Here is a 22093-nt window from a genome sequence, read left to right as displayed (position 1 = left end):
CTGATATAAGCTATGAGCTCTCTTCCCAGAAAAGTGCCCCGACTCATCCACTGAATGTAGATAATTATAGGAGGTTCACAGAGTAAAGTTAAAAGAGTGAGAGGGAAGAGAGCCAAAGACGATGCCAAGGGAATCATCCACATGATTAGGAGGTTACTACAAAGTAGATACAGCAAGATCAAAGGGCCCAGGGAGAGAAGGCGCAGAGAAAGCTCAGGAGGGCCAGTCTCCAGCAAATCACACAGAGTGAAACCGAACAGAAGCCACTGGGTTTGACCATTGGGCGTTGGTAACTTTTGACCAGTGAGTATTTTGCTGACTGCACACTATCATCTGACTCCATGACTAGGCACAGTCCTAGAATATGGTATCATGATCAAGGTTTGGTGGATTAATTTGTTAATTTCAGTACTATGGTGGCAGGAGAAGCCAGACTGCAGAGGAAAGAAGTGAGTGGGAATTAAAAAAAAAAAATAGTAGTGAATCAATATAGAGTCTATGCCTCCCAATACAGCTGGGTATGAAAGGAAGAGGAGGTGGTAGCAGAGAAGGGTTTTCAAAGATGGTGGGAACTTGGGTACATTTGTATAAGATGGGGTAAAGAAAATTGTGGACAGGCAGGGACTGAAGGAGAGGCGGTTAAGTAACAGAACAATATTAGGGCCGTGGTGAGAGCATGTGGAGGGAGCCCACCAGGGGTGAAGCTTACCTTGGGAAAGATTTGAACCGTCTAAAGAAAGAGAGCAGCAAGAAGGTTAATGGCATAAGGAAGTCAGTCAACACTTAAGCGTCCTGTTAAGCTGTCATATTTAAACAATCCAATAGGCATTATTGATTCCATTTTTCCAGGTGAGGAAACTGAGGTTTATAGAGATTGAAAACATACTAAACTTGACATAGTTCAAAAGTGGCCCTGGTTACCTGATTACAAAGCCCACGCTGTTACGTACATTAAAGTTTAAATGTGCCAAAGAGGGCAAGGGAGCGCCAGAAGCTCACAGCTAGTGGTTTCCATACTTTCAGATATTATTAGACAACCTGGAGTGAGTGCTAGGCTGAGGAGAGAGGTAAAGACTTTGAGACAGCCAGTGTGAAGAGTGGATTACTGTGTAACATAGGATCAGATTTTTAAGAATTAATTAATTAATATATGGAATTAATTAGATATATATGGGCTTCCCTGGTGGTTCAGACAGTAAAGAATCTGCCTGCAATGCGGGAGACCCAAGTTCCATCCCTGATTTAGGAAGATCCCCTGGAGAAGGGAATGGCTACCCACTCCGGTATTCTTGCCTGGAGAATTCCATGGACAGAGGAGCCTGATGGGCTACAGTCCAAGGGGTCGAAAAGAGTCAGACCTGACTGAGCAACTTTTACTCACTCACTCAGTGATGGTAGTAGTACTCTTCAATTATTTGTAATATAAGTTATATATTTTTTTAGCTTTCCTGCAAAGCTGTTGCAATTCAACTCAAGAACCATTTTTCTGACGGCTGCCCACATGTAATTCCTTTCTGTGGCCACAGCAGGGCAGAAGTTCTCTTTTATAAAAATCACAGTCCTTTATAGTTTTAACTTCACCCAAATGTATTTTCGATACTTTGAGATTTATAAAACTATTCACTGGCATAATGAAAAGGCAAACTTATTTAAAAGAAACTTGCCTCAATGCCATGATCAAATAAGTGCAATGAAATATTACGCAAATGGAAAAGGCTGCTTCTCACACAGTCAAGCCTATCTCTAAAATGCGAATGGTTTACTCTTTTCATGATGAAAGGAAAATCTTGTGAAAGCAGTATTTTCAGATGAATTAAATATCAAACCCAGGATATTTACTTTTATATTTAGTTGCTTTGCAAATCATACAGACTTATAAAAGCGAGAACAGAAATGTGTGTTTGTCTGGCAAGTTTTAGTTATTAAATCCTAAAAAAGGGAAAATTTCTAGTTAAGGTTTGAAAAGTAAACTTAATAGAATTCATTTTCAATGTAGACATTTTTCAAGAATAAATAGCAACAGTGGCCTCCAGCACCTTCGTACAGATGATTCCTGCTTGTTTGGGTTTTTTTTCCAAATAAGATCACCTGTTCAGAGTTATGAAATTCAGAGTGCAAAGGATTAAAAACATGAAAATCAAATGCCATCTCCCGCTTATCATCTCCTTCCTGTCCCCATCCCTTTCCCCTGAAAGTAATCACTATTAGTAAATTCTTGTGATGAAGATTATTTTCCAAGGAATGTTTTACCCCACGATTAGGAATGGCATTTAAAGCAAGAGACTTTAATCTTTTCAAAAGCATGCAAGCCAGAATGCAGATCACTATTTAGCTGCACATGTGAAAGGTGGCCAGAGGCCTGAAAACCAAAGGCCTGAGTGAGTGGTTCAGAGTGGAGGCGAAATCAAAGCTCCTTCTCACCTCCAGAAACCATCTTTCCAGAGGTGAGCTATTTGGGGGACATTTGAACAGCAGCTGCTCCTGCTGTCTGCCAGAAGCCTGGAGAAAAGAGGCTCGTCTCTGGGGCTGTCAGTTCGGTCCTTTTAGGCGCTGAAACTGATTTAAACAAAACAAAACAATTCTAGCTTGGAAATGACAAGGGACTCTGGAAGACATTGATTTATCCATGTTTGCACACAGTGAAGAGAAAAGTATGCTTTATATATACCGAATAAAATATATAACTTTTTAAGAATGTTGTAAAATATTTCCATATGTACATTATATCAAAGTACTTTCCCCACCCCCCACCCCCAAGTTTGGTTGAAAGGAAATACCCAGAGCATTAGGCCCATCAGAATAGATGTCTCCAGTTGTGGTTTTCAGATGCCCTAACATGCTTCTGCCCAGAACTAATCAAATACAGCTTGGCACTTTCAGGCGGGGTATGGGTATAATTCCTTAACAAAGAGAGGGAAAGAAAATCATTCTGGGTAAAACATGCTAGAAGAGGATATCACTTACCTTTTCACTCTATTTCCAAAGTTATCACTTGTCTTTAATCATTCCAAATGAGAAGACTCCATAGTGACCATCTTCATGCCCTGTGTGTGTTCCTCCATAAATATATGAGAAGGCAGTTTTGGGACCAGAAGCAGGAAAATATCATGCATTCTAGGGTGTGGACAACACAGGATATTTCATTGAACCTCTGAAGTTACAGTGTCTTCATTTTATAGGTGAGGTGACTAAGACTTAAGAGAAAGGAAGACACTTGTTCAAAGTCACCTAATTGGTTAATGATGGACTTAAGATTTAGAGCCATATTCGTCTAACACCAAATTGTACACAGTTGACCCTTGAACAACACAGGGGGTTGGAAAATATCTGAGCATGACTTACAGTCGGTTGTCAGTATCTGTGGTTTTGCATCAGTGGATTCAACCAACTGCAGATCCTGTAGTACTGTAGTTTCTATATTTAAAAAAATCCATGATTAAGTGGACCTGCGCAATTTAAACCTGTGTTGTTCAGCGCCAGCTGTCCTTTCTACCATAACTTGGGAAAGGGTGGTCCAAGATCCGTCTCTGTGAGGATCAACTGGGTGATCTTGGTAAAATTCAGGTTCTTGGCCCGATCTTCGGAGATTCTGATTGAGGAAGTCTTAGGTGGGACTTCCCTGGTGGCTCAGAGGATAAAGCGTCTGCCTGCAATGTGGGAGACCGGGGTTCGATCCCTGGGTTGGGAAGATCCCCTGGAGAAGGAAATGGCAACCCACTCCAGTACTCTTGCCTGGAGAATCCCACGGACAGAGGAGCCTGGCTGGCTACAGTCCATGGGGTCACAAAGAGTCAGACACGACTGAGTGACTTTAGGTGGGGCTCGGGAATCTGCATTTAAAACATCTCCCCAGGGACTTCCCTGGAGATCCAGTGGTTAAGACTCTGCACTTGCACTGCAAGGGGCGAGGGTTCAATCCCTGAGCTGGAACTAAGATATCGCATCCTGCATGCTGAGCAGTATGGCCAAAATAAATAAATAACAAAAAACATCTCCCCAGCAGATTCTTAGAGGCACTATGTGAAGACAGCCATGGGCTGACAGAAGTAGATAGTAGATTTATATGGCTACAAGCCAAGAAATGTTAAGGACTGCCAGCAACACCCAGGAACTAGGCAGAGTTCTATGCAGAGTCTCAGAGGGAGCAAAACCCTGCCGAGACCTTGATTTTAGTTTGCTAGCTTCATAATTATGAGACAGTAAATTCTGGTTCTTTTTTTTAAGCAAAACTAACAAACAAAAACTCCCAAGCAGATTCTTAAGTGAATCTAGACTTGTCTACACGGCAATGCTCAGATTTTTAAAACAGAAAGGGAAGTTTCCTACGACAATCCTCCTTCGGGCCCCTGACGTCTCTTTGTAAAGAGCTAGTGATCTCAGCCTGCTTTGACCATGACCATGTTAGCTTTGTATTTATATTTAATAGTTTGTGTGATCCTTGACTCCTAGCAGGTTGAACTACTAGCTTCACCTGCTTGAAATTCCTTTAGCAGAAGTCAGTCTTTCAACCCACAGACAGAAATTTTGAAGCTAAAATATAAATAGTTCTAGAGGGAACATACTAACTCATGTTCACACATGGCTATTGGCAGATGTGTCCTGAGATTAGTTTTTTTCTTTTTAATTGGTGTATAGTTGCTTTTCAATGTTGTGCTATTTTCTGCTGTACAACAAAGTGGATGAGCTATGTGTGTTAGTCGCTCAGTGGTGTCTGCCTCTTTCGGACACCATGGACTGTAGCTTGCCAGTCTCCTCTGTCTATGGAATTCTCTGGGCAAAAATACTGGAATGGGTAGCCATTGCCTTCTCCAGTGGGATCTTCCCAATCCAGGGATCAAACCCAAGTCTCCTGCATTGCAGGCAGATTCTTTACAGTCTGAGCCACCGAGGAAGCCAGTACCAGCTATAGGTATACATATATCCCCTCCTTTTGGGACCTCCCTCCCAATCCCAACCCCACCCGTCTAGGTCATCACAGAGCACCAAGCTGAGCTTCCTGCGCTATACATGAAAAGATTCTCAGCATCACTGATTATCAGAGAAATGAGGTTAGGTTTTGAAGAGAGCTGGAAAGGGACCCAGAACTAATGTTTGTTAATTCCCTGCTAGATACTAAGTTCTTTGTAGCTTTTGGAAGTGGGGTATTTTTATACTCATTGGTGACTCACACAGTAAAGAATCTGTCTGCAATGCAGGAGACCCGGGTTTGATCCCTGTTTTGGGAAGATCCCGCTGGAGAAGGGAATGGCTACCCACTCCAGTACTCTTGCCTGGGATATTCTATTAACGGAGCATCCTGACGGGCTATAGTCCTTGGGGTCGCAAAGAATTGGACACAACTGAGCAACTAACACTTGAAGAGTTCATAAAGCAGAGACTCGGAGAATTTAAGCAACTTCTCAAGGTCACAAAACAACACTAGTGGAACCTGTGAAATTTTGTCAATTACTCCAAGCCACATGCCTGCATGTGTGGAAAGAGGGGTAAGGGAAACAGATGAGAGACTCCAGAAACTCTTCCCAGGGTAAGCACTGACTTAGTGCCTGCACACAACCAGTGCAGAGTTAATATTTGTTGAACGAGTTGATGTCAGTTCTTCGTGCCATCAAAGTAAACACCAGTGTATTGAAAACACTTTGGAGTCTCTTAATTGCCAGAGTAATTCTCTAACTTGCTCAGGAAGCAAAGCACTTAGAAATCATAGTGCTCTTTTCAGAACACGATCAATTTATACATTAAGCCACAAATTGACTTATTGTTAATCAGATTTTGTGAAAACAACATCCAGAATCAAAGATTTAAGAAAAATATAAACCAATACATTCACCCATACATTTACAGTTTTGTCTAAAAATTGTGAATCTTAGATTCCCTTGCAAAAGTTTAAAACTTTATTCATTGCTATTTCTTTTTTCCAAAATGTTAAATTTCTCCAGATAATGTTTGGAAGAGAAATATAATCTCCCTGGTTTGACATAGTGCATTCCCAGAAATTTTAGAATTTATTAAAACGATGCAAAAAAATTTTATATTCAAATGGTGTTTACCAAGGTTGAGATAAGTAAGCAGGCTTCTCACCTACACAAAATCTGACTGTGTCCTGGAGAGCCACGTAGGACTCAGGATGGTTTGTTGAGCAGGACCGTCCTGTACATTATAGAATATGTAGCAACAATCCCCCCACAAAATGCCTCGTAAGTGTCATTCCAGTTTGAACCATGGATTTAAACTAATTACCCCAGAATCATAAGTGGCTGAACTAAGAAGCTAAACTACAAGCTCCTGGAAGGCACCATGTTTTCATATTCACCCTCAAGCCCCATCCAGTAGCTGAAGCACAGCGGTCATAGGGCTTTGGATCTTTCCCTGACTTACACACAAGGGAAACGTTTGATATTGGAGCAGGATGTCCTGGCCCACATTGGGATGACCTGAATTCAGATATTCGGTTGGCCAAAAAGTTAATTTGTCTTTTTTCATGAGGTGTTACAGAAAAACCTGAATGAAATTTTTGGCCAACCCAATAGAACAGGGTCGGGTAGGGGGGTGACGGCCATTTTAATTTAACATCCTCACCTCTTTTATCTCCCCCAAATTGCCCAATGAATCATTCTTGAGAGAGAGTCCCTTGAAAACAAGGTAAAGAGAACAGGGTTGAAAAAGCAGTGATGCCTTGCTTTATCTAGAGGACAAATGGGTGTTAAGACTCCACACTTCTCTTGTTTGCTTTTTCTTTCTTAGAGAAAGAAAAGCTTTCTTTCTTAGAATTGTGGAATTACCAATCAGGAAAAGACTTCCAACAGGAAAACATGGTTTAAAATTCCATAGAGGAAATGGAATGGTAATACAAGTCAAGAAGAAGGAAGACTATAAAACTTCCAGTAGTTAAAAGAGCTTATTCCTTTAAAAAAAAAAAGAAAGGTTGCTATGTAACCTCCATCTGATATATTTAAAAAGTGATAGAATAATTTTGAAAAGAAATATTCATACCTTTACTATGTTGGAAATGATATCCTTTGCAATGATTTTAAATTTATAATGAAAATTTTTGGATGATAATCTAAAAATGTGTGAGGGTCTGTATAGCTTTTCAAAATTCTTTAAGGAATATACAAGCAAAAAAAATATTTAAAGACCATTAAACTGTTTCAGTGGTACATTGCTGTATAACCAACCACCTTAAAATTTAGTGTGATAGAACAGTTGTTTTAATTTTTTTCTCACTGTCCTTTGGGTTGATTAGATTCAACCAGGCAGTTTTCTGCTGGTCTTGCTTGAGGTTTCTCATGTAGTTGGTCAGCTGGAAGCTGTACCTGGAAGCTGTAGCTGGAAGCAGGAGTCATCTAGAGCAGGGAAGGTCCACAATCTACAACTTGCAGGCCACCTGTGACCCAACATCAGTTTTGTAAATAAAACTCTATTGGAACACAGCCATGACCATTCATTTCAGTACTGACTATGGCTGCTTCCACATTCTATTGGTAAAGCTGAGCAGCTGCAACAGAGACAATATGGTTTACAAAGTCTTTAGAGAACTTACTGTAAAATGTAGTAAACATTTGGATTTTCTTTAAGACCATTTGTTCAACAGGCATGTCAAGCTGTAAATTTATTTCCAACCAAAGAGAAAGAAAGAGGGAATAGCCCTGAGGCCATTTGCACAGGCCAAGGAATATAAAAGTTGACTGAATATCAGGGGAATTGAGTCAATAACTTTGATGCTTTTTCTCCTTAATAGTAGGTTGATGCCTAAATTATCTAGGGGATAGCATAATTTAAATATCCTCTGATGCACAGGAGTGTCTTTGCTCCTAAGTGAAATAAACAGTTTAGGAAAGCTTTTCTTTCACTGGTCTCACTGAGGAAGGAAAAAGTGGCGCAGATCTTCGTGACTCTGGGGACACAGGTGGACTTAAAGCTGTGTGCTAACACGGATGCTCCTCCTCAGTGATGAACAATTTGCTCACACAGGTTAGATTTACTGAACTCTAAATATTGAGAATGAATTGCATTGCATGTATTGTTTTTATGTTTTTTTATACAAATTGTTTCTTGACTTAGGGCATTTGGACATGTTGGTTCTTACATCTGGAATGTTCTCCCTTGTCACTCAGCTAACATCTCCTTGCTCTGAGCTTAAATGTGACTTCCTCTGAAAAGCCTGACTTCACCCCCAATGAGGTTCCTTTCTTACACGGTTTCACAGTGCTGTGTACTTCTTTTTGGTTTTTATTCTAATGTGTGGAATTAAAAACATATTTGTATCCTCATTTAACCAAGTCCCCCATGGACCATGAGAGCAGGGGAAGAGTTTGCTTTGTTAACAATTGTATTAATGTTTACCCAACAACATTGTTCCTGGAACGTAACAGTTTCTCATAAATATTTGTTGAGTGAATGAATAAAATCTGAAACAAGTTATAAAGTAATGTAAATGTATGGCAAAATATTTACATAATCCTTCAAATTAACCAGAAACATTTAAGACTTACTCAAAATTATTGATTAGCTAATATTTTGGAAATCAGAAAGTATCTTTTGATCCAGAATTATTGTGAATACCATCCTTTAAAAAGGAAACTCATGGAGTCTTAACTTTTTTACTCTTGGTTTTGAATAAAGTGTTTATCATTGTTAAAAGAGATGAAACTTTCAACGTTTCAAGATTTTAAATTCTGTTTTTATCCATATTCACAGAACTGGATTCAATAAAGACTCATTGTCGTTTATAAAATCAAATTTCAGAATATTTGTAGATTCAACATATTAAGAATTTATTACAAAAAAAAATTAAGGGCAAATAATAATCAAACATGTACCAGATATATAGAGAGCTCCTGGTACCAACAAAATCATACCTAACTTGTGATAATAGACTGTAATTTGAATAATATCCAGTGACTTGCTGATAATATAAAGCTCCTTGGAAGGGGAAAAAGAATTTTGTAGCACCTGCTGATTTCCCAGGTGTAAATACTCCTTCCATCCCAATTTCAAGGCACCAAACTGACATCATTGAACACAGAGCTGGAATAAGCTGGATCCCCACTCCAGTGGTTCTACTGGTAATATCGATTCCAAAATCACTGCAGATGGTGACTGCAGCCATGAAATTAAAAGACGCTTACTCCTTGGAAGGAAAGTTATGACCAACCTAGACAGCATATTAAAAAGCAGAGACATTACTTTGGCAACAAAGGTCCATCTGGTCAAGGCTATGGTTTTTCCAGTGGTCATGTATGGATATGAGAGTTGGACTATAAAGAAAGCTGAGCGCCGAAGAATTGATGCTTTTGAACTGTGGTGTTGGAGAAGACTCTTGAGAGTCCCTTGGACTGCAAGGAGATCCAACCAGTCCATCCTGAAGGAGATAAGTCCTGGGTGTTCATTGGAAGGACTGATGCTGAAGCTGAAATTCCAATACTTTGGCCACTTCATGTGAAGAGTTGACTCATTGGAAAAGACCCTGATGCTGGGAGGGATTGGGGGCAGGAGGAGAGGGGGACGACAGAGGATGAGATGGCTGGATGGCATCACCGACTCGATGGGCATGAGTTTGAGTAAACTCCGGGAGTTTGTGATGGACAGGGAGGCCTGGTGTGCTGCGATTCATGGGGTCGCAAAGAGTCGGACACGACTGAGTGACTGAACTGGACTGAACTGATAGGACTCTTACTGGCAATGAGTAATCTGACTCCGAGAAAAAAAAGTCATAATGTGCAACTCTGCTTCATAGTCTTACTCCACAGGAATTGTATATATATGATTTTGATTGGTGTGATAAGATAGTTAACAGTTAAAGCTAGACATAGCACTGACTATTAAAATTCTGGGAGCCCAAGTGACAAATCATTAGTGTAAAAACTGCAAATGACACTGCTGAAAATAAACTTGATTTATTTATTTAAACATATGGAGACTTTCTGCTTTAAAGGGTAAAAGAACTCCCTACCCCCACCCCAATCCTTCTAATAGAATTTATAAGCAATTCAATGAAAGGAGAAATACTAGACTTTAAAAAGAAACCACTGACTACATTCACATGTCTTTTTAGGAACCTGTCAAGAACACTTTAAGTCACACACACAGAACTGGATTTAATAAAAGCTTTATTTTCTCTACAAAATCAAAACCCAGAACAGTGCAGAATCCATTTTGGCCACTTGGACGGAGTTGATACTATGTTCACACCACTCTGCTCTTCTGTGTCTACACATCACAAGATGAGCCCTGGAGTCCTGCCAGTGCTGGTGTGGGAGGAGGGAGCGGACCAGGGAGTGTGGGAGGATGAGGTGAAGAGGGCCTGCCTTAGCGAAGGGAGCAGTCTGTGGCCAAGCCAGGTGAAGAAGTGGTCACCAATCAGGCACGTTTCACACCCCGCCTAGGGGACTGCGCGTTTGCGCAGGGAAAAGACCCTGATGGTGGGAAAGATTGAAGGCAGAAGATGACAGGATGAAATGGTTGGATGGCATCACCAATTCAGACGAGTTTGAGCAAGCTCCAGCAATTGGTGATAGACAAGGAAGCCTGGCACGCTGAGGTCCGTGGGGCTTCAAAACGTCAGACACGACAGAGTGACTGAACTGAACTGATACTGAAACTGAAGGTGACTTCATTGTTTTTCCATACTTTCCAAATTACCTATAAAGTTGTTTTTTTAAGACTAGTGGACATTTCAAATTTAGGAAAGGTTGAACCATCTGACCACCCTTATGGCAGAAAGCAAAGCGGAATTAAGGAGCTTCTTGACAAATGTGAAAGAGGAGCGTGAAAAAGCTGGCTTAAAACTCAATTCAAAAAACAAATATGGCATCCGGTCTCATCACTTCATGACAAGTAGATGGGGAACAATGGAAACAGTGACAGACTTTATTTTCCTGGGCTCCAAAATCATTTTGAATGGTGACTGCAGTCATGAAATTAAAAAGACGACTGCTTCTTGGAAGAAAAGCTATGACAGATCTAGACAGTGTATTAAAAAGCAGGTATTACTTTGCCTACAAAGGTCCATATAGTCAAAGTTATGGTTTTTCCAGTAGTCACATATGGAAGTGAGAGCTGGACAATAAAGGCTGTGTGCTGAAGAACTGATGCCTTTAACTGTGGTGCTGGAGTAGACCCTTGGAGAACAAGATCAGAGCAGTCAATCCTAAAGGAAATCAACCCTGAATATTCACTGGAAGGACGGATGCTGAAGCTGAAGCTCCAATAGTTTGGCATCTGATGCGAAGAGGCAACTCATTGGAAAAGACCCTGATGCTGGGCAAGAGTGAAGGCAGAGGCAGAAGGGGACAACATAGGATGAGATGGTTTGATGGCATCACTAACTCAATGGACAGGAGTTTGAGCAAGCTCCAGGAAACGGATGGGGAAGCCTGGAATCCTGGTCAATGGGATTGCAGTTGGGACACAACTAAGCCACTGGACAACAACAAAAACCATCTAAAGTATGAAACTTTAATGCTTTGGCTTTCTCAAATTTCTAAGTTAATCCACTTATTTTGCAGAAACTTGCTAGTTCTTTCTTCTGTCAAGCCGTTCAGTGGAACTGTCTTTAGTAGGGAGGGAAGAGTCCTGACAGACAAGAACTCAAGACTTTTAACACCTATTTACTCTATAAGCCAATCAAGTAATTGAATTTATTTAAAAAGTACCAACTTTTAATTAAATTTCTATCAAACACAACACTACAGGATCACATGTTCATGCAGTCAGCCTAAGGCAGAGAAGGGTTTAATCTACCTCAGAGTCCAGAGTTTTTCAATTATATCCCCAATAAAAATTTTAGTGATTAAACATAAGGGCTTCAGATATCGTTTCTTAGCTGTTTACTGGGGGTGCCTCAGTCACTGAACACACCACTTGCAAATATTCTAGCAACATAAGTGGCTCTGGGTAATATATATAACCTACACCTCAATTTACCCCTCACTCGTAAGCCAGAAATCATCACACGATAGTTGTGTCCCACACAATTAAGATGTTAAGTGCTATGGAGATGCCATTAAGTATCATTAATAAATTTATAATGGCTGTGAGTTCAAGTGCCACCTGGTCACTTAGTTTTGCCTTGCCTCTTCTGCAAAAATGTTAAAGGGCATGGTCTTGATTTTAATCAAGAGAAAACACTCCTCATAGTTAACACCTAAATGGAAAAAGGTCAAATTTTACAGAATTCAGATACTTTTCCAGCTTCTAGATTCTTGGCTTGTGAAAACAGAACCTGCTTTCTACTCTCCCTTGAGATGGGAAATAAGCTTGACATGTCCTAAGAAATGACCTTGTAAGAACTGATCTTGGAAGACAATTCAGAAAAGCTTATGTAGACCACTTTCAAGAATACTTGATAAAAGTCTTAAGTGTTAGCTGCTCAGTCATGTCAGACTCTGCAACCCTATGGACTGCAGCCTGCCAGGTTCCTGTCCATGGAATTTGCCAGTTAAGAATACTGGAGTGGGTTGCCATTCCCTTCTCCATGGGCTCTCCTTGACCCAGGGATCAAACCTGGGCCTCCTGCATTGCAGGCAGAGTCTCTACCAGCTGAGTCACCAGCGAAGTCCACTGATAAATCTAAATACTGTAAGAATGAGCTATTATTAAAATCTTTAGAGAGGTAAAGAACCTGCAATTAATGCAAGAGACCCGGGATCCACCCCTGAAGATGGGAATGGCTATCCACTCCAGTATTCTTGCCTGGAGAATTCCAGAGGAGCCTTGTGGGCTACAGTCCATGGGGTTACAAAGAGTCGAACCTGGGCAACTAACACTCTCACATTATTTATTAACAGGAACAATATAACATAGCCTCTAAGAGAAAATACATTACAGTCCATATTTTAATGTTGTCTAGAGGTATCATCAAAAAATTCCAGCAATCACTGACCTCCAATTATTTTCACTAAAAAAAGTGATCACTAAAAATTGTAGTGTATGTGTGGGGAATCTCTAGTTGCCACAGAAACCAAACCTGTACACTAACAAATCACAACAGAAGCAACAGAATGAGACGTTTTGATTTATTACTCAAAAATGGTTCATTTTTTATTTAGCTTTCTGACTCTGTGCTTGTGCTTTCAATACTTTCACAACGATCTTCTGCTCTTCAATAAGGAAAGCACGCTTGATCCTAGAAAAGAAAATACTAGTTAAAAAAAAATCAATTTAACACAGGCAAGAAAAGTTTCATAAAAGACTAAGTAGGGTGGGGGGGTTCAAGAGGGAGGGGACGTATGTATACTCATGGCTGATTCACATGGTTGTATGGCAGAAACCAACACAATTGTAAATAAATAAATTGTAAGTAATTGTAAAGCAATTATCCTTCAATTAAAAATAAATTTTAAAAAATCAGTCTTTTAACACTGTAAATTAATTTTACTTCAATAAATTGGGGGGGGGGGGGGGGAGACAGAGAAAGAACTGAGTTGAGCATATCAGCTAAGATGCCCAGAAGAGTAAAGGAAACCTACACAGGTATAGATTTAAAACTTAAGCTGAGATTCTATGGACAGACCTCTTCAGCCTAAGGTGTCCTTCCTACACTGGAACTTAAAACAGGTTAATTCAGTTTTATGCCAGTAATAACTCTCCTGGGCCATGATAAACTATAAATTCATCCCACAGGAGACTGTCACTTATGACAGCTTTTTTCATCACTGGGATTCAAGACCAATAAAACTACTACACTCATCAACATGTCTTAGAACTTCCATTTAGAGGGGAAATGCGCAGCACTCTCCTGGTGTTCCAGTGGTTAGTACTCTGAGCTTTCACTGCCAAGGGTCCAGGTTGAGAGAGGAAAGCGTTTTATTTATCACTATTATTACAGTGTGTTAAAACCTGGCAAACAGCAAGTCCTCATTACCATTTGTTAAAGCCACTTCCACAGATAAAGCACTCATTTAACTCCCACAGAAACCCACCCCCCATGCACCCCGTTGGTACCCCTGGCTACCCTCCAAACCCTGGGGTTTCTGACTCCTTCAAATGTCCCAGATGAAATCACACTACAGAAATAGCTGATATCCTTCTTATCAGAGCAAAACAGACTCCCTCAGTGTCACAGCAAACGCTATGCTTTAAGCTACGCTACAGATCTACACCCTAGCTACTCCAGAAGCTAGGGCCTCATTTTTAACAAATATGCTCATGGGGTTACATTCAGCAGAGCCCGGGAACCAAAGATTGGTAATAAGCTCCTCTACCTTGAAATTCACAACCTATTCATCCAATGTACCTTTCCAATTTCATTTCTCATTCTCTCTGGAATCTCAATGTGTCAGACTGAACCATGCTCAATCCCGATCGGCAATGCCCTCTTCACCTCTTGTGAAAACTTACCCATCATTCAGGTTCCACCTCAAATACTATCCCCAGATTCTTAGCTACTTTAATGTCACTTCTCCAAACTTCAACCATAGTTAAGTTTTCCTGTGTAAGTTACATATATTTTGCTTGTCTTTCTATCAATGCAACACACCTAACCTCCCCTTACAAATTAAGTCCTGAAAGACAAAGTGAGGTCAGATTTGGTACAGGGACTGAGCCAGATCATTTCACAGAACAAGTTGAATAAACTGGAAGCAAACCACGTCTCTGAACCAATTTATCTTATAAAGACCAACACCTCTCAAATCTTTCCACTTAGGTCTTTGTCCCCCCCTCCCCCAATTATTTTTATTAGTTGGAGGCTAATTACAATATTTTAGTGTTTTTTGCCATACATTGACATGAATCAGCCATGGATTTACATGTGTTCCCCATCCTGAACCCCCCTCCCACCTCCCTCCCCATCCCATCCCTCACTTAGGTCTTTGGAGACAACTTAATGCAGCCAGTGAGGTTAATTAAGAGCAAGAGCCTCAACAAAACCTGGGATGAACCCCCTTACCAGCTATGAAAACTTTAAGCAACAAGCCTTGGGTTGTCCACAAAAAATAAGTAAATAGATTGATACCTCCCTGATGGACTTTTGACAGCTTTTCTTTTTAAAACAGTAAGGCCGCACAGCTCAGCATGCAGGATCTCAGTTCCCCAACCAGGGATGGAATCTGGGCTCCCTGCATTGGGAGCTCTGAGTCTTAACCACTGGACCAAGTCCCTGACAGTGTTTATCATAAAACCGCTGAGCAAGTATTACCCTTATACACCGTACTCCTATCTATGCCACTACCTGGAGAATGGAACAGCAATCCACTCCAGTATTCTTGCCTGGAAAATTCCATGCAAAGAGGGGCCTGATGGGCGACAGTCCACAGGGTCGCAAATAGTCAGACACAACTGAGCACACACACATGCCACACACATCCTTGGGCATATCCACAAGACCCAACAATCTCCCAATAACCCCCTTTACCCTCAGTCCAGCCTTCGGCTTCATGTAGGTGCCATTTCCTTAGCCTTAACAAAGTAGAGAAACCGTTCCAAGCATGTACCCTTTGTTGAATGCCTTTACTATCCACACTGGGGCACATTCAGTCTCCAAGACCCCAAAGGTTTCCCTGCCCTGTTGAAACCTCATCAATCCCCACATTTGTAAGAATCAAGCCAAAAACCTGTCCTATAGGGCCCTTCCTGACCTGTGACATCTCTTCCTTTCCTAACATCTCCCACAATGCTCTGCTCCAACCACATCAGAACCATACCCAGCTATTCTGTTTCTACAATGTTGATTTTCCACTCCCCATCATCAACCTAACATTCTTACTGGATCGGGACTCAACTTTTTAACTTCTACACAGCATAAAGATGTCAAAACGTTACTAAATTAATTGGAACTAATATAATTCTTAAATTCGTACAGCACCAATTATCCCCAATCAAGGAAGGATTGTAGAATATGCCACTTTTGCTATTTTTTCACTATTCTAATGATTAGCACACAGTGCCACACAAACACACACACTTAAGACAGCCCCTCTGATTTCAGTTACTTACCTGTCGCGGACACATTTAGCACACATGGAACCACCATAGGCTCGGCTGACGTGTTTCTTCGTTTTAGACAACCTCATGAGAACTTTAGGTCTCACAGCACGAACCTGCATAAAGAAAATGTTGAGATTATTTTGTGAAGCTTTAACAGTAACAGAAATTTTCCTTGATATTTAATGAGTGTCAAGTGTAAACATTAACGATCTATGCAACAGCATTTCACTGTATTTGTCTTACAGGCTTTAAAAGAAAGTCTATGTTCTTCAGATTTTGATCATAAACCCTTAGTAATTCCCCACCCTCCTACTGGTGACCTCTCTCTCCTTCACTCACTCTCTTATGGAGGAATTAATGTTCAGAAGCTCAACCCTTGTTACTTATTGCAAAAGGTTCACTTACGCCTCTAAGTCGGCCTGGGCACACACCACATGCGGATTTTGGTGCTTTCCCAACCTTCTTGGTGTAAAGGTAAACAATTCTATTACCAGGGGTTCGGGACCTAGGAAGTGAGAGAACAGACAGTAGCTCAGCATTCCGCAGAATAAATGACTATACCTGTATTAAATTTTGTAAATACTTACAGCCTGGTTTTGTTAGAGGCTGTATTGTAGGACAGCCTACGGCGGTATGTCAGACGCTGCACCATCCTGAATGCCTAAATAGGTAAGAAATTAAAAAACCTTAAGATCACAGAGGTGACACATTACTCATGTATGTTTTTACATAGGCTATCCTTGCACTAAGGTATCTTACGAGAAGGATTCCATTTTTTAAAACTAGGCTGGCCCTCTACGCGCAAATTCTGTATCCGCAGATTGAACAAACTGCAGATAAAAAATACTTCCTTCCTTTTATTCAAGGGAAAAAAAATTTCAACAAGTTCCAAGAGCAAACGTTGGATCTGCTGTGTGCTTATAACTATTTACGTAGCCATCTACATTGTATTATGTTTTATAAGCAATCTGCTGCTGCAATCTAGAGATGATTTAAAGTATACGGGAGGATTTTATATGAAGGACTCGAGTACCAGCAATTTGGGAATCCTCCGGCTTCCTGGAATAATCCCTTAGAACACCGATGGACAGCTATACTTCTCATTTTCCAGTTAACTACCCCAAATAATATATTAATAAAACACACATTATACTGGAATTGTCAGCCGACACGGAACTGGCCGTTTGCCTCTCCAAAACGAAGACAAAAAATTCCAAGTTGAAACTTTAATCTTCTCTAATAGACTTAGAAAGCATTTTGAAATGACCCTGACATGCCGCTCGTCGGCCCTCCCAGAGCACAGCTGCAGGCGCGGCGTTAAAACGCGGCCCTTACATATGAGAACGTTCCGCGATTTCGCAGCTTCAAGCAGCCGAAACAAAACTCATTTGTTTCCTAACGCTGGACTGCGAAGGCGGCAAAGCCAGGGGTGGTGAGCTCCGGACACTCACTGATTCAAAGAGAAGGTCGGGATCGAAGGATGTCTAAAGCTAAAATCCGAGGAACAGCTCACCACCAACCTAGCTCCGAAGCCCTTACACCTATGCTAGGTAAACACACTGTGCCTGAGAGATCCTGGTCCCTGCAACTCCCCGGATGGCGGCCGATTGTAAATGCAGTAGCGATAAAGCGAAGAAACAGGCAACCATACCTCTAGAAGCCGTCCCCGGAAGAGGAAAAAGGAAGTCCTTGAGGGGTCAAGGGTCAAATATGACCGCGCATGACAGGAAATAGTCATCGGAAGAGGCGTGGTGACAAGGACGCCGCCATGTTGTACGGCAGTCTTGTAGCGCCCCTCCGTGGAGGGGCTTCATAACACAGCCACGTTGTGCGTCAAGCGACGTGCCTCCCTTTCGTGGGCCGGATTGTGTTTCAGCCTACCGCCTACTGCAACAGCGACATACAGAGGTCATTTGGGGATCGGTGTAGAAACAAATGATAAAGGAGCTAGCTGCAAAAGGCAGAGGTGGGACAGGATCTTCCTTTTCTCGTTCTCACGGGCGCTAGGACACATTGGACATAAAGAGCATCAATTTTGGGGTTAGGCCTGAGTTTAAATCCCAGTTCTGACACTTCGCACTAGGTCACCTTTGAGAAGTTAGTATCCTTAACTGTTCATTTTTTCTTGACATTCGTTCAAAGCACAAGTTTTACAAATTAGGATTTTATTGCAATATCTGCTGATTATTAGTTGCATTATGTTGGGTGAGTCCTTTAATCTCCAAAAGAAAGATAGTAACTACCCTGCAGAATTATGTTCGTGATCAGAGGCATTATGAAGTTAAAGCACTCAGTACATTTTCTTGTAGAGAGTACTCAATAGATGGTGGCTGATTTTAGGATTATGTGCAAAAAGTCTCTTGAGGCTTCATATGGGTGGTAGAGTTTGAGCTGGGCCTTAAAGATGAGGAGGAAGAAAAAAAATGTTTACATTAAGTGCCTCTGTGTATTTTTCCAAAAAGAGTCCTTTGCTTTCATTATATTGTCAAAGGGGCTCAGGACATCCAAAAAAGTGAAGAGCACCTTGGGCTCTAAGGAGGACGGCTGAAAAGGGTCTTTACATACTGAGAGAGAGTTGTATGCTGGTGTATTGGGGAATGCTTTTAAAAAATACATCTTTAAGGAAAAAAGAAAGGTAAAATCAGGGGACCCACAATGTGGTTACTACTGAGGCCTTATCTGTTCCAACAGGAAGCTCTGGAATTGGTGTGGCTCTTCATCAGTTCAGTTCAGTCCCTCAGTCATGTCCAACTCTTTGTGAACCCATGGACTGCAGTAAGCCAGGTTTCCCAGTCAAAAACCAACTTCCAGAGCTTCCTCAACTTACATCTATTGAATCAGTGATGCCATGCAACCATCTGATCCTCTGTTGTTCTCTTCTTCTCCTGTCTCAATCTTTCCCAGCATCAGGGTCTTTCCCAGTGAGCTAGTTCTTCATGTCAGGTGGCCAAAGTATTGGAGCTTCAGCATCAGTCCTTTCAGTGAATGGTGGTGGTGGTGGTTCAGTTGCTGAGTCGTATCTGACTCTTGTGATCCCATGGACTGGGAACCTACCAGGCTCCCCTGTCCATGGGATTCTCCAGGCAAGAATACTGGAGGGAAAGAATAAATATTCAGTACTGATTTCCTTCAGGATTGACAGGCTGGATCTCCTTGCAGTCCAAGGGACTCTCAAGAGTCTTCTCCAACACCACAGTTCAAAAACATCAATTCTTCAGCCCTTAGCTTTCTTTATGGTCCAACTCTCACATCCATACATGACTACTGGAAAAACCATAGCCTTGACTAGATGGACCTTTGTTGGCCAAATAATGTCTCTGCTTTTTAATGTGCTGTCTAGGTTGGTCATAGCTTTTCTTCCAAGGAGCCACCATCTTTTAATTTCATGGCTGCAGTCACCATCTGCAGTGATTTGGGAGTGCAAGAAAATAAAAGTCTGTCACTGTTTCCATTGTTTCCCCATCTGGTTGCCATGAAGTGATGGGACCAGATGCCATGATCTTAGTTTTTTGAATGTTGAGTTTTAAGCCAGTTTTTTCACTCTCTCACCTTCATCAGGAGGCTCTTTAGTTCCTCTTCGCTTTCTGCCATAAGGGTGGTGCCACCTGCCTATCTGAGGTTATTGATATTTCTCCATGCAATCTTGATTTCAGCTTGCGCTTCATCCAGCCTGGCATTTCACATGATGTACTCTGCATATAAGTTAAATAAGCAGGGTGACAATATACAGCCTTGATATACTCCTTTCCCAATTTGGAACCAGTCCATTGTTCCATGTCTGGTTCTAACTGTTGCTTCTTGACCTACATTCAGGTTTCTCAGGAGAGGGGTAAGATGGTCTGGTATTCCCATCTCTAAGAATTTTCCACAGTTTTTTTTTTTTTTTTGTGATCCACACAGTCAAAGGCTTTAGCGTTGTCAATAAAGCAGAAGTAGATGTTTTTCTGGAATTCTCTTGCCAATGGATGTTAGCAATTTGATCTCTGGTTCCTCTGCCTTTTCTGAATCCAGCTTGAACATCTAGAATTTCTCTGTTCACGTACTGTTGAAGCCTCACTTGGAGAATTTTGAGCTAGTATGTGGGATGGGTGCAACTGTGTGGTTGTTTGAACATTCTTTGAAATTGCCTTTCTTTGGGATTTGAATGAAAACTGATCTTTTCTAGTCCTGTGGCTACTGCTGAGTTTTCCAAATTTGCTGGCATATTGAGTGCAGCACTTTCACAGCATCATCTTTTAGGATTTGAAATAGCTAAGCTGGATTTCCATCACCTCCACTAGCTTTGTTCATAGTGATGTTTCTTAAGTCCCATTTGACTTCACACTCCAGGATGTCTGGCTCTAGGTCACACCTTTGTGGTTATCTGGGTCAAGAAGATCTCTTTTTTATAGTCCTTCTGTGTGTTTTTGCCACCTAATATCTTCTGGTTCTGTTAGGTTCATACCGTTTCTGTCCTTTATTGAGCCCATCTTTGCATGAAATGTTACCTTGGTATCCCTAATTTTCTTGAAGTGATCTCTAATCTTTCCCATTCCGTTGTTTTCCTCTATTTCTTTGCATTGACCACTAGAAAGGTTTTCTTAGCTCTCTTTGCTATTCTTTGGAACTCTGCATTCAGATGGATAGATCTCTCCTTTTCTCCTTTGCTTTCCACTTCTCTTCTTTTCACAGCTATTTGTAAGGCTTCCTCAGACAACTATTATGCATTTTTGCATTTCTTTTTCTTGGGGATGGTCTTGATCACTGCCTCCTGTACAATGTTACCAACCTTCATCCATTGTACTCCAGGCACTCTAGAGAATCTATTCCCTTGAATATATTTGTCACTTCCACTATATAATTGTAAGGGCTTTGATTTAGGTCATACTGAAAGAGTCATCTCCTAAGCAGGTTGATAAGAAGTCTAGGGGTCCCCATGGAGAGAAGGGTCTGGAATTCTCAAGGAGGAAGCAAGGACAAACTTTTTTTCCTCTTCATTCCTTAGGATTATATAACAATAATGTATCCTGCTTGAGGACAGTCTCTGAAAAAAACCTTCTGGCTAATTCTGTTATCTCAAATTGTAAATTATGGGAGTAGGTCTGGTGAGGTCTTCACAACCTCCAGACATTCTTTTGATTCACTGTAATAACTAATTTGAGAGAATATAATTCCATTGCTAACACTAGCAAGGTACTCTTTCTACCCCCTTCTGATGTCTATGTCAGAAGCTTTCTCTATCTCCTTTATAGTTTAATAAAACTTTATTACACAAAAGCTCTGAGCGATCCAGCCTTGTCTCTGGCCCCAGATTGAATTCTTCTCCTCTGGAGGACAAGAACCCCGGCGTCTTTGCGTGATTTAGCAACAACTTTTCAATATCTGCATGGTCTAGTGGTTTTTTCTACTTTCTTCCATTTAAGTCTGAATTTTGCAATAGGGAATTCATGGTCTGAGCCACAGTCAGCTCCAGGTCTTGTTTTAGCTGACTATATAGAGCTTCTCCATCTTTGGCTGCAAAGAATGTAATCAGTCTGATTTCGGTATTGACCATCTGGTGATGTCTATGTGTAGAGTCATCTCTTGTGTTGTTGGATGAGGGTGTTTGCTCTGACCAGTGCGTTTTCTCTTGGCAAAACTCTATTAGCCTTTGCCCTGCTTCATTCTGTACTCCAAGGCCAAACTTGCCTATTACTCCAGGTATCTCTTGACTTCCTACTTTTGAATCCCAGTCCCCTATGATGAAAAGGACATCTTTTTCTTGTGTTAGTTTTAGAAGGTCTTCATAGAACCATTCAACTTCAGCTTCTTTGGCACTAGTGGTTGGGACATAAATTTGGATTATTGTAATAGTGAATGGTTTGCCTTGGAAACGAACAGAGATCATCCTGTAGTTTTTGAGATTACATCCAAGTACTGCATTTCAGATTCTTTTGTGGCTCTTCATAGCTGTCCTAAACTGGCAGGAAACTGGGCCTCTGCACCCCCGCATCAGCCAGTCTTTGGTCTGGCAGCTCCCTGACTGTGAGTGAGGCAGTCTTTTGAAGCTGAGAGCAATGTCCAGTGACCCAGCTAATATCCTTAGCCCAGAAGAGAGGATTTGAATAGAGCATCTCAGTGTCCACTCAAGTTCCTTTCCAGTTTTTCCAGTCCAGTTATTGAGGTGAGAAAGCAGGTGAGGGGCCAG

The 22093-nt window shown here is 41.2% G+C and overlaps 1 protein-coding gene across 4 annotated transcripts; it reads right to left on the bottom strand.

Annotated features, from left to right (window-relative positions):
- Positions 1-13015: 13015 nt before the first annotated feature.
- RPL34 (ribosomal protein L34) lies at positions 13016-17646 on the bottom strand. 4 transcript variants are annotated; one of them, XM_043438710.1, is made up of 5 exons: positions 17579-17646; positions 16515-16588; positions 16333-16432; positions 15937-16040; positions 13016-13126 (listed from the first exon to the last, which is right to left on the bottom strand). In XM_043438710.1, the coding sequence occupies exons 2-5, from the start codon at positions 16577-16579 to the stop codon at positions 13042-13044; spliced, it is 354 nt and encodes a 117-aa protein (XP_043294645.1). In that variant the 5' UTR covers positions 16580-16588; positions 17579-17646; the 3' UTR covers positions 13016-13041. The 4 variants fall into 4 exon arrangements, with proteins under 4 accessions (XP_043294645.1, XP_043294647.1, XP_043294646.1 ...); XM_043438712.1 differs by lacking the exon at positions 17579-17646 and adding an exon at positions 17448-17466; XM_043438711.1 differs by lacking the exon at positions 17579-17646 and adding an exon at positions 17379-17397.
- Positions 17647-22093: the final 4447 nt, after the last annotated feature.

Source organism: Cervus canadensis, chromosome 19, assembly GCF_019320065.1.
Source record: "Cervus canadensis isolate Bull #8, Minnesota chromosome 19, ASM1932006v1, whole genome shotgun sequence".
Taxonomy (NCBI): domain Eukaryota; kingdom Metazoa; phylum Chordata; class Mammalia; order Artiodactyla; family Cervidae; genus Cervus; species Cervus canadensis.
The sequence above is the reverse complement of the archived record's forward strand: the minus strand, read 5'-3'. Positions and strand labels throughout refer to the sequence as shown.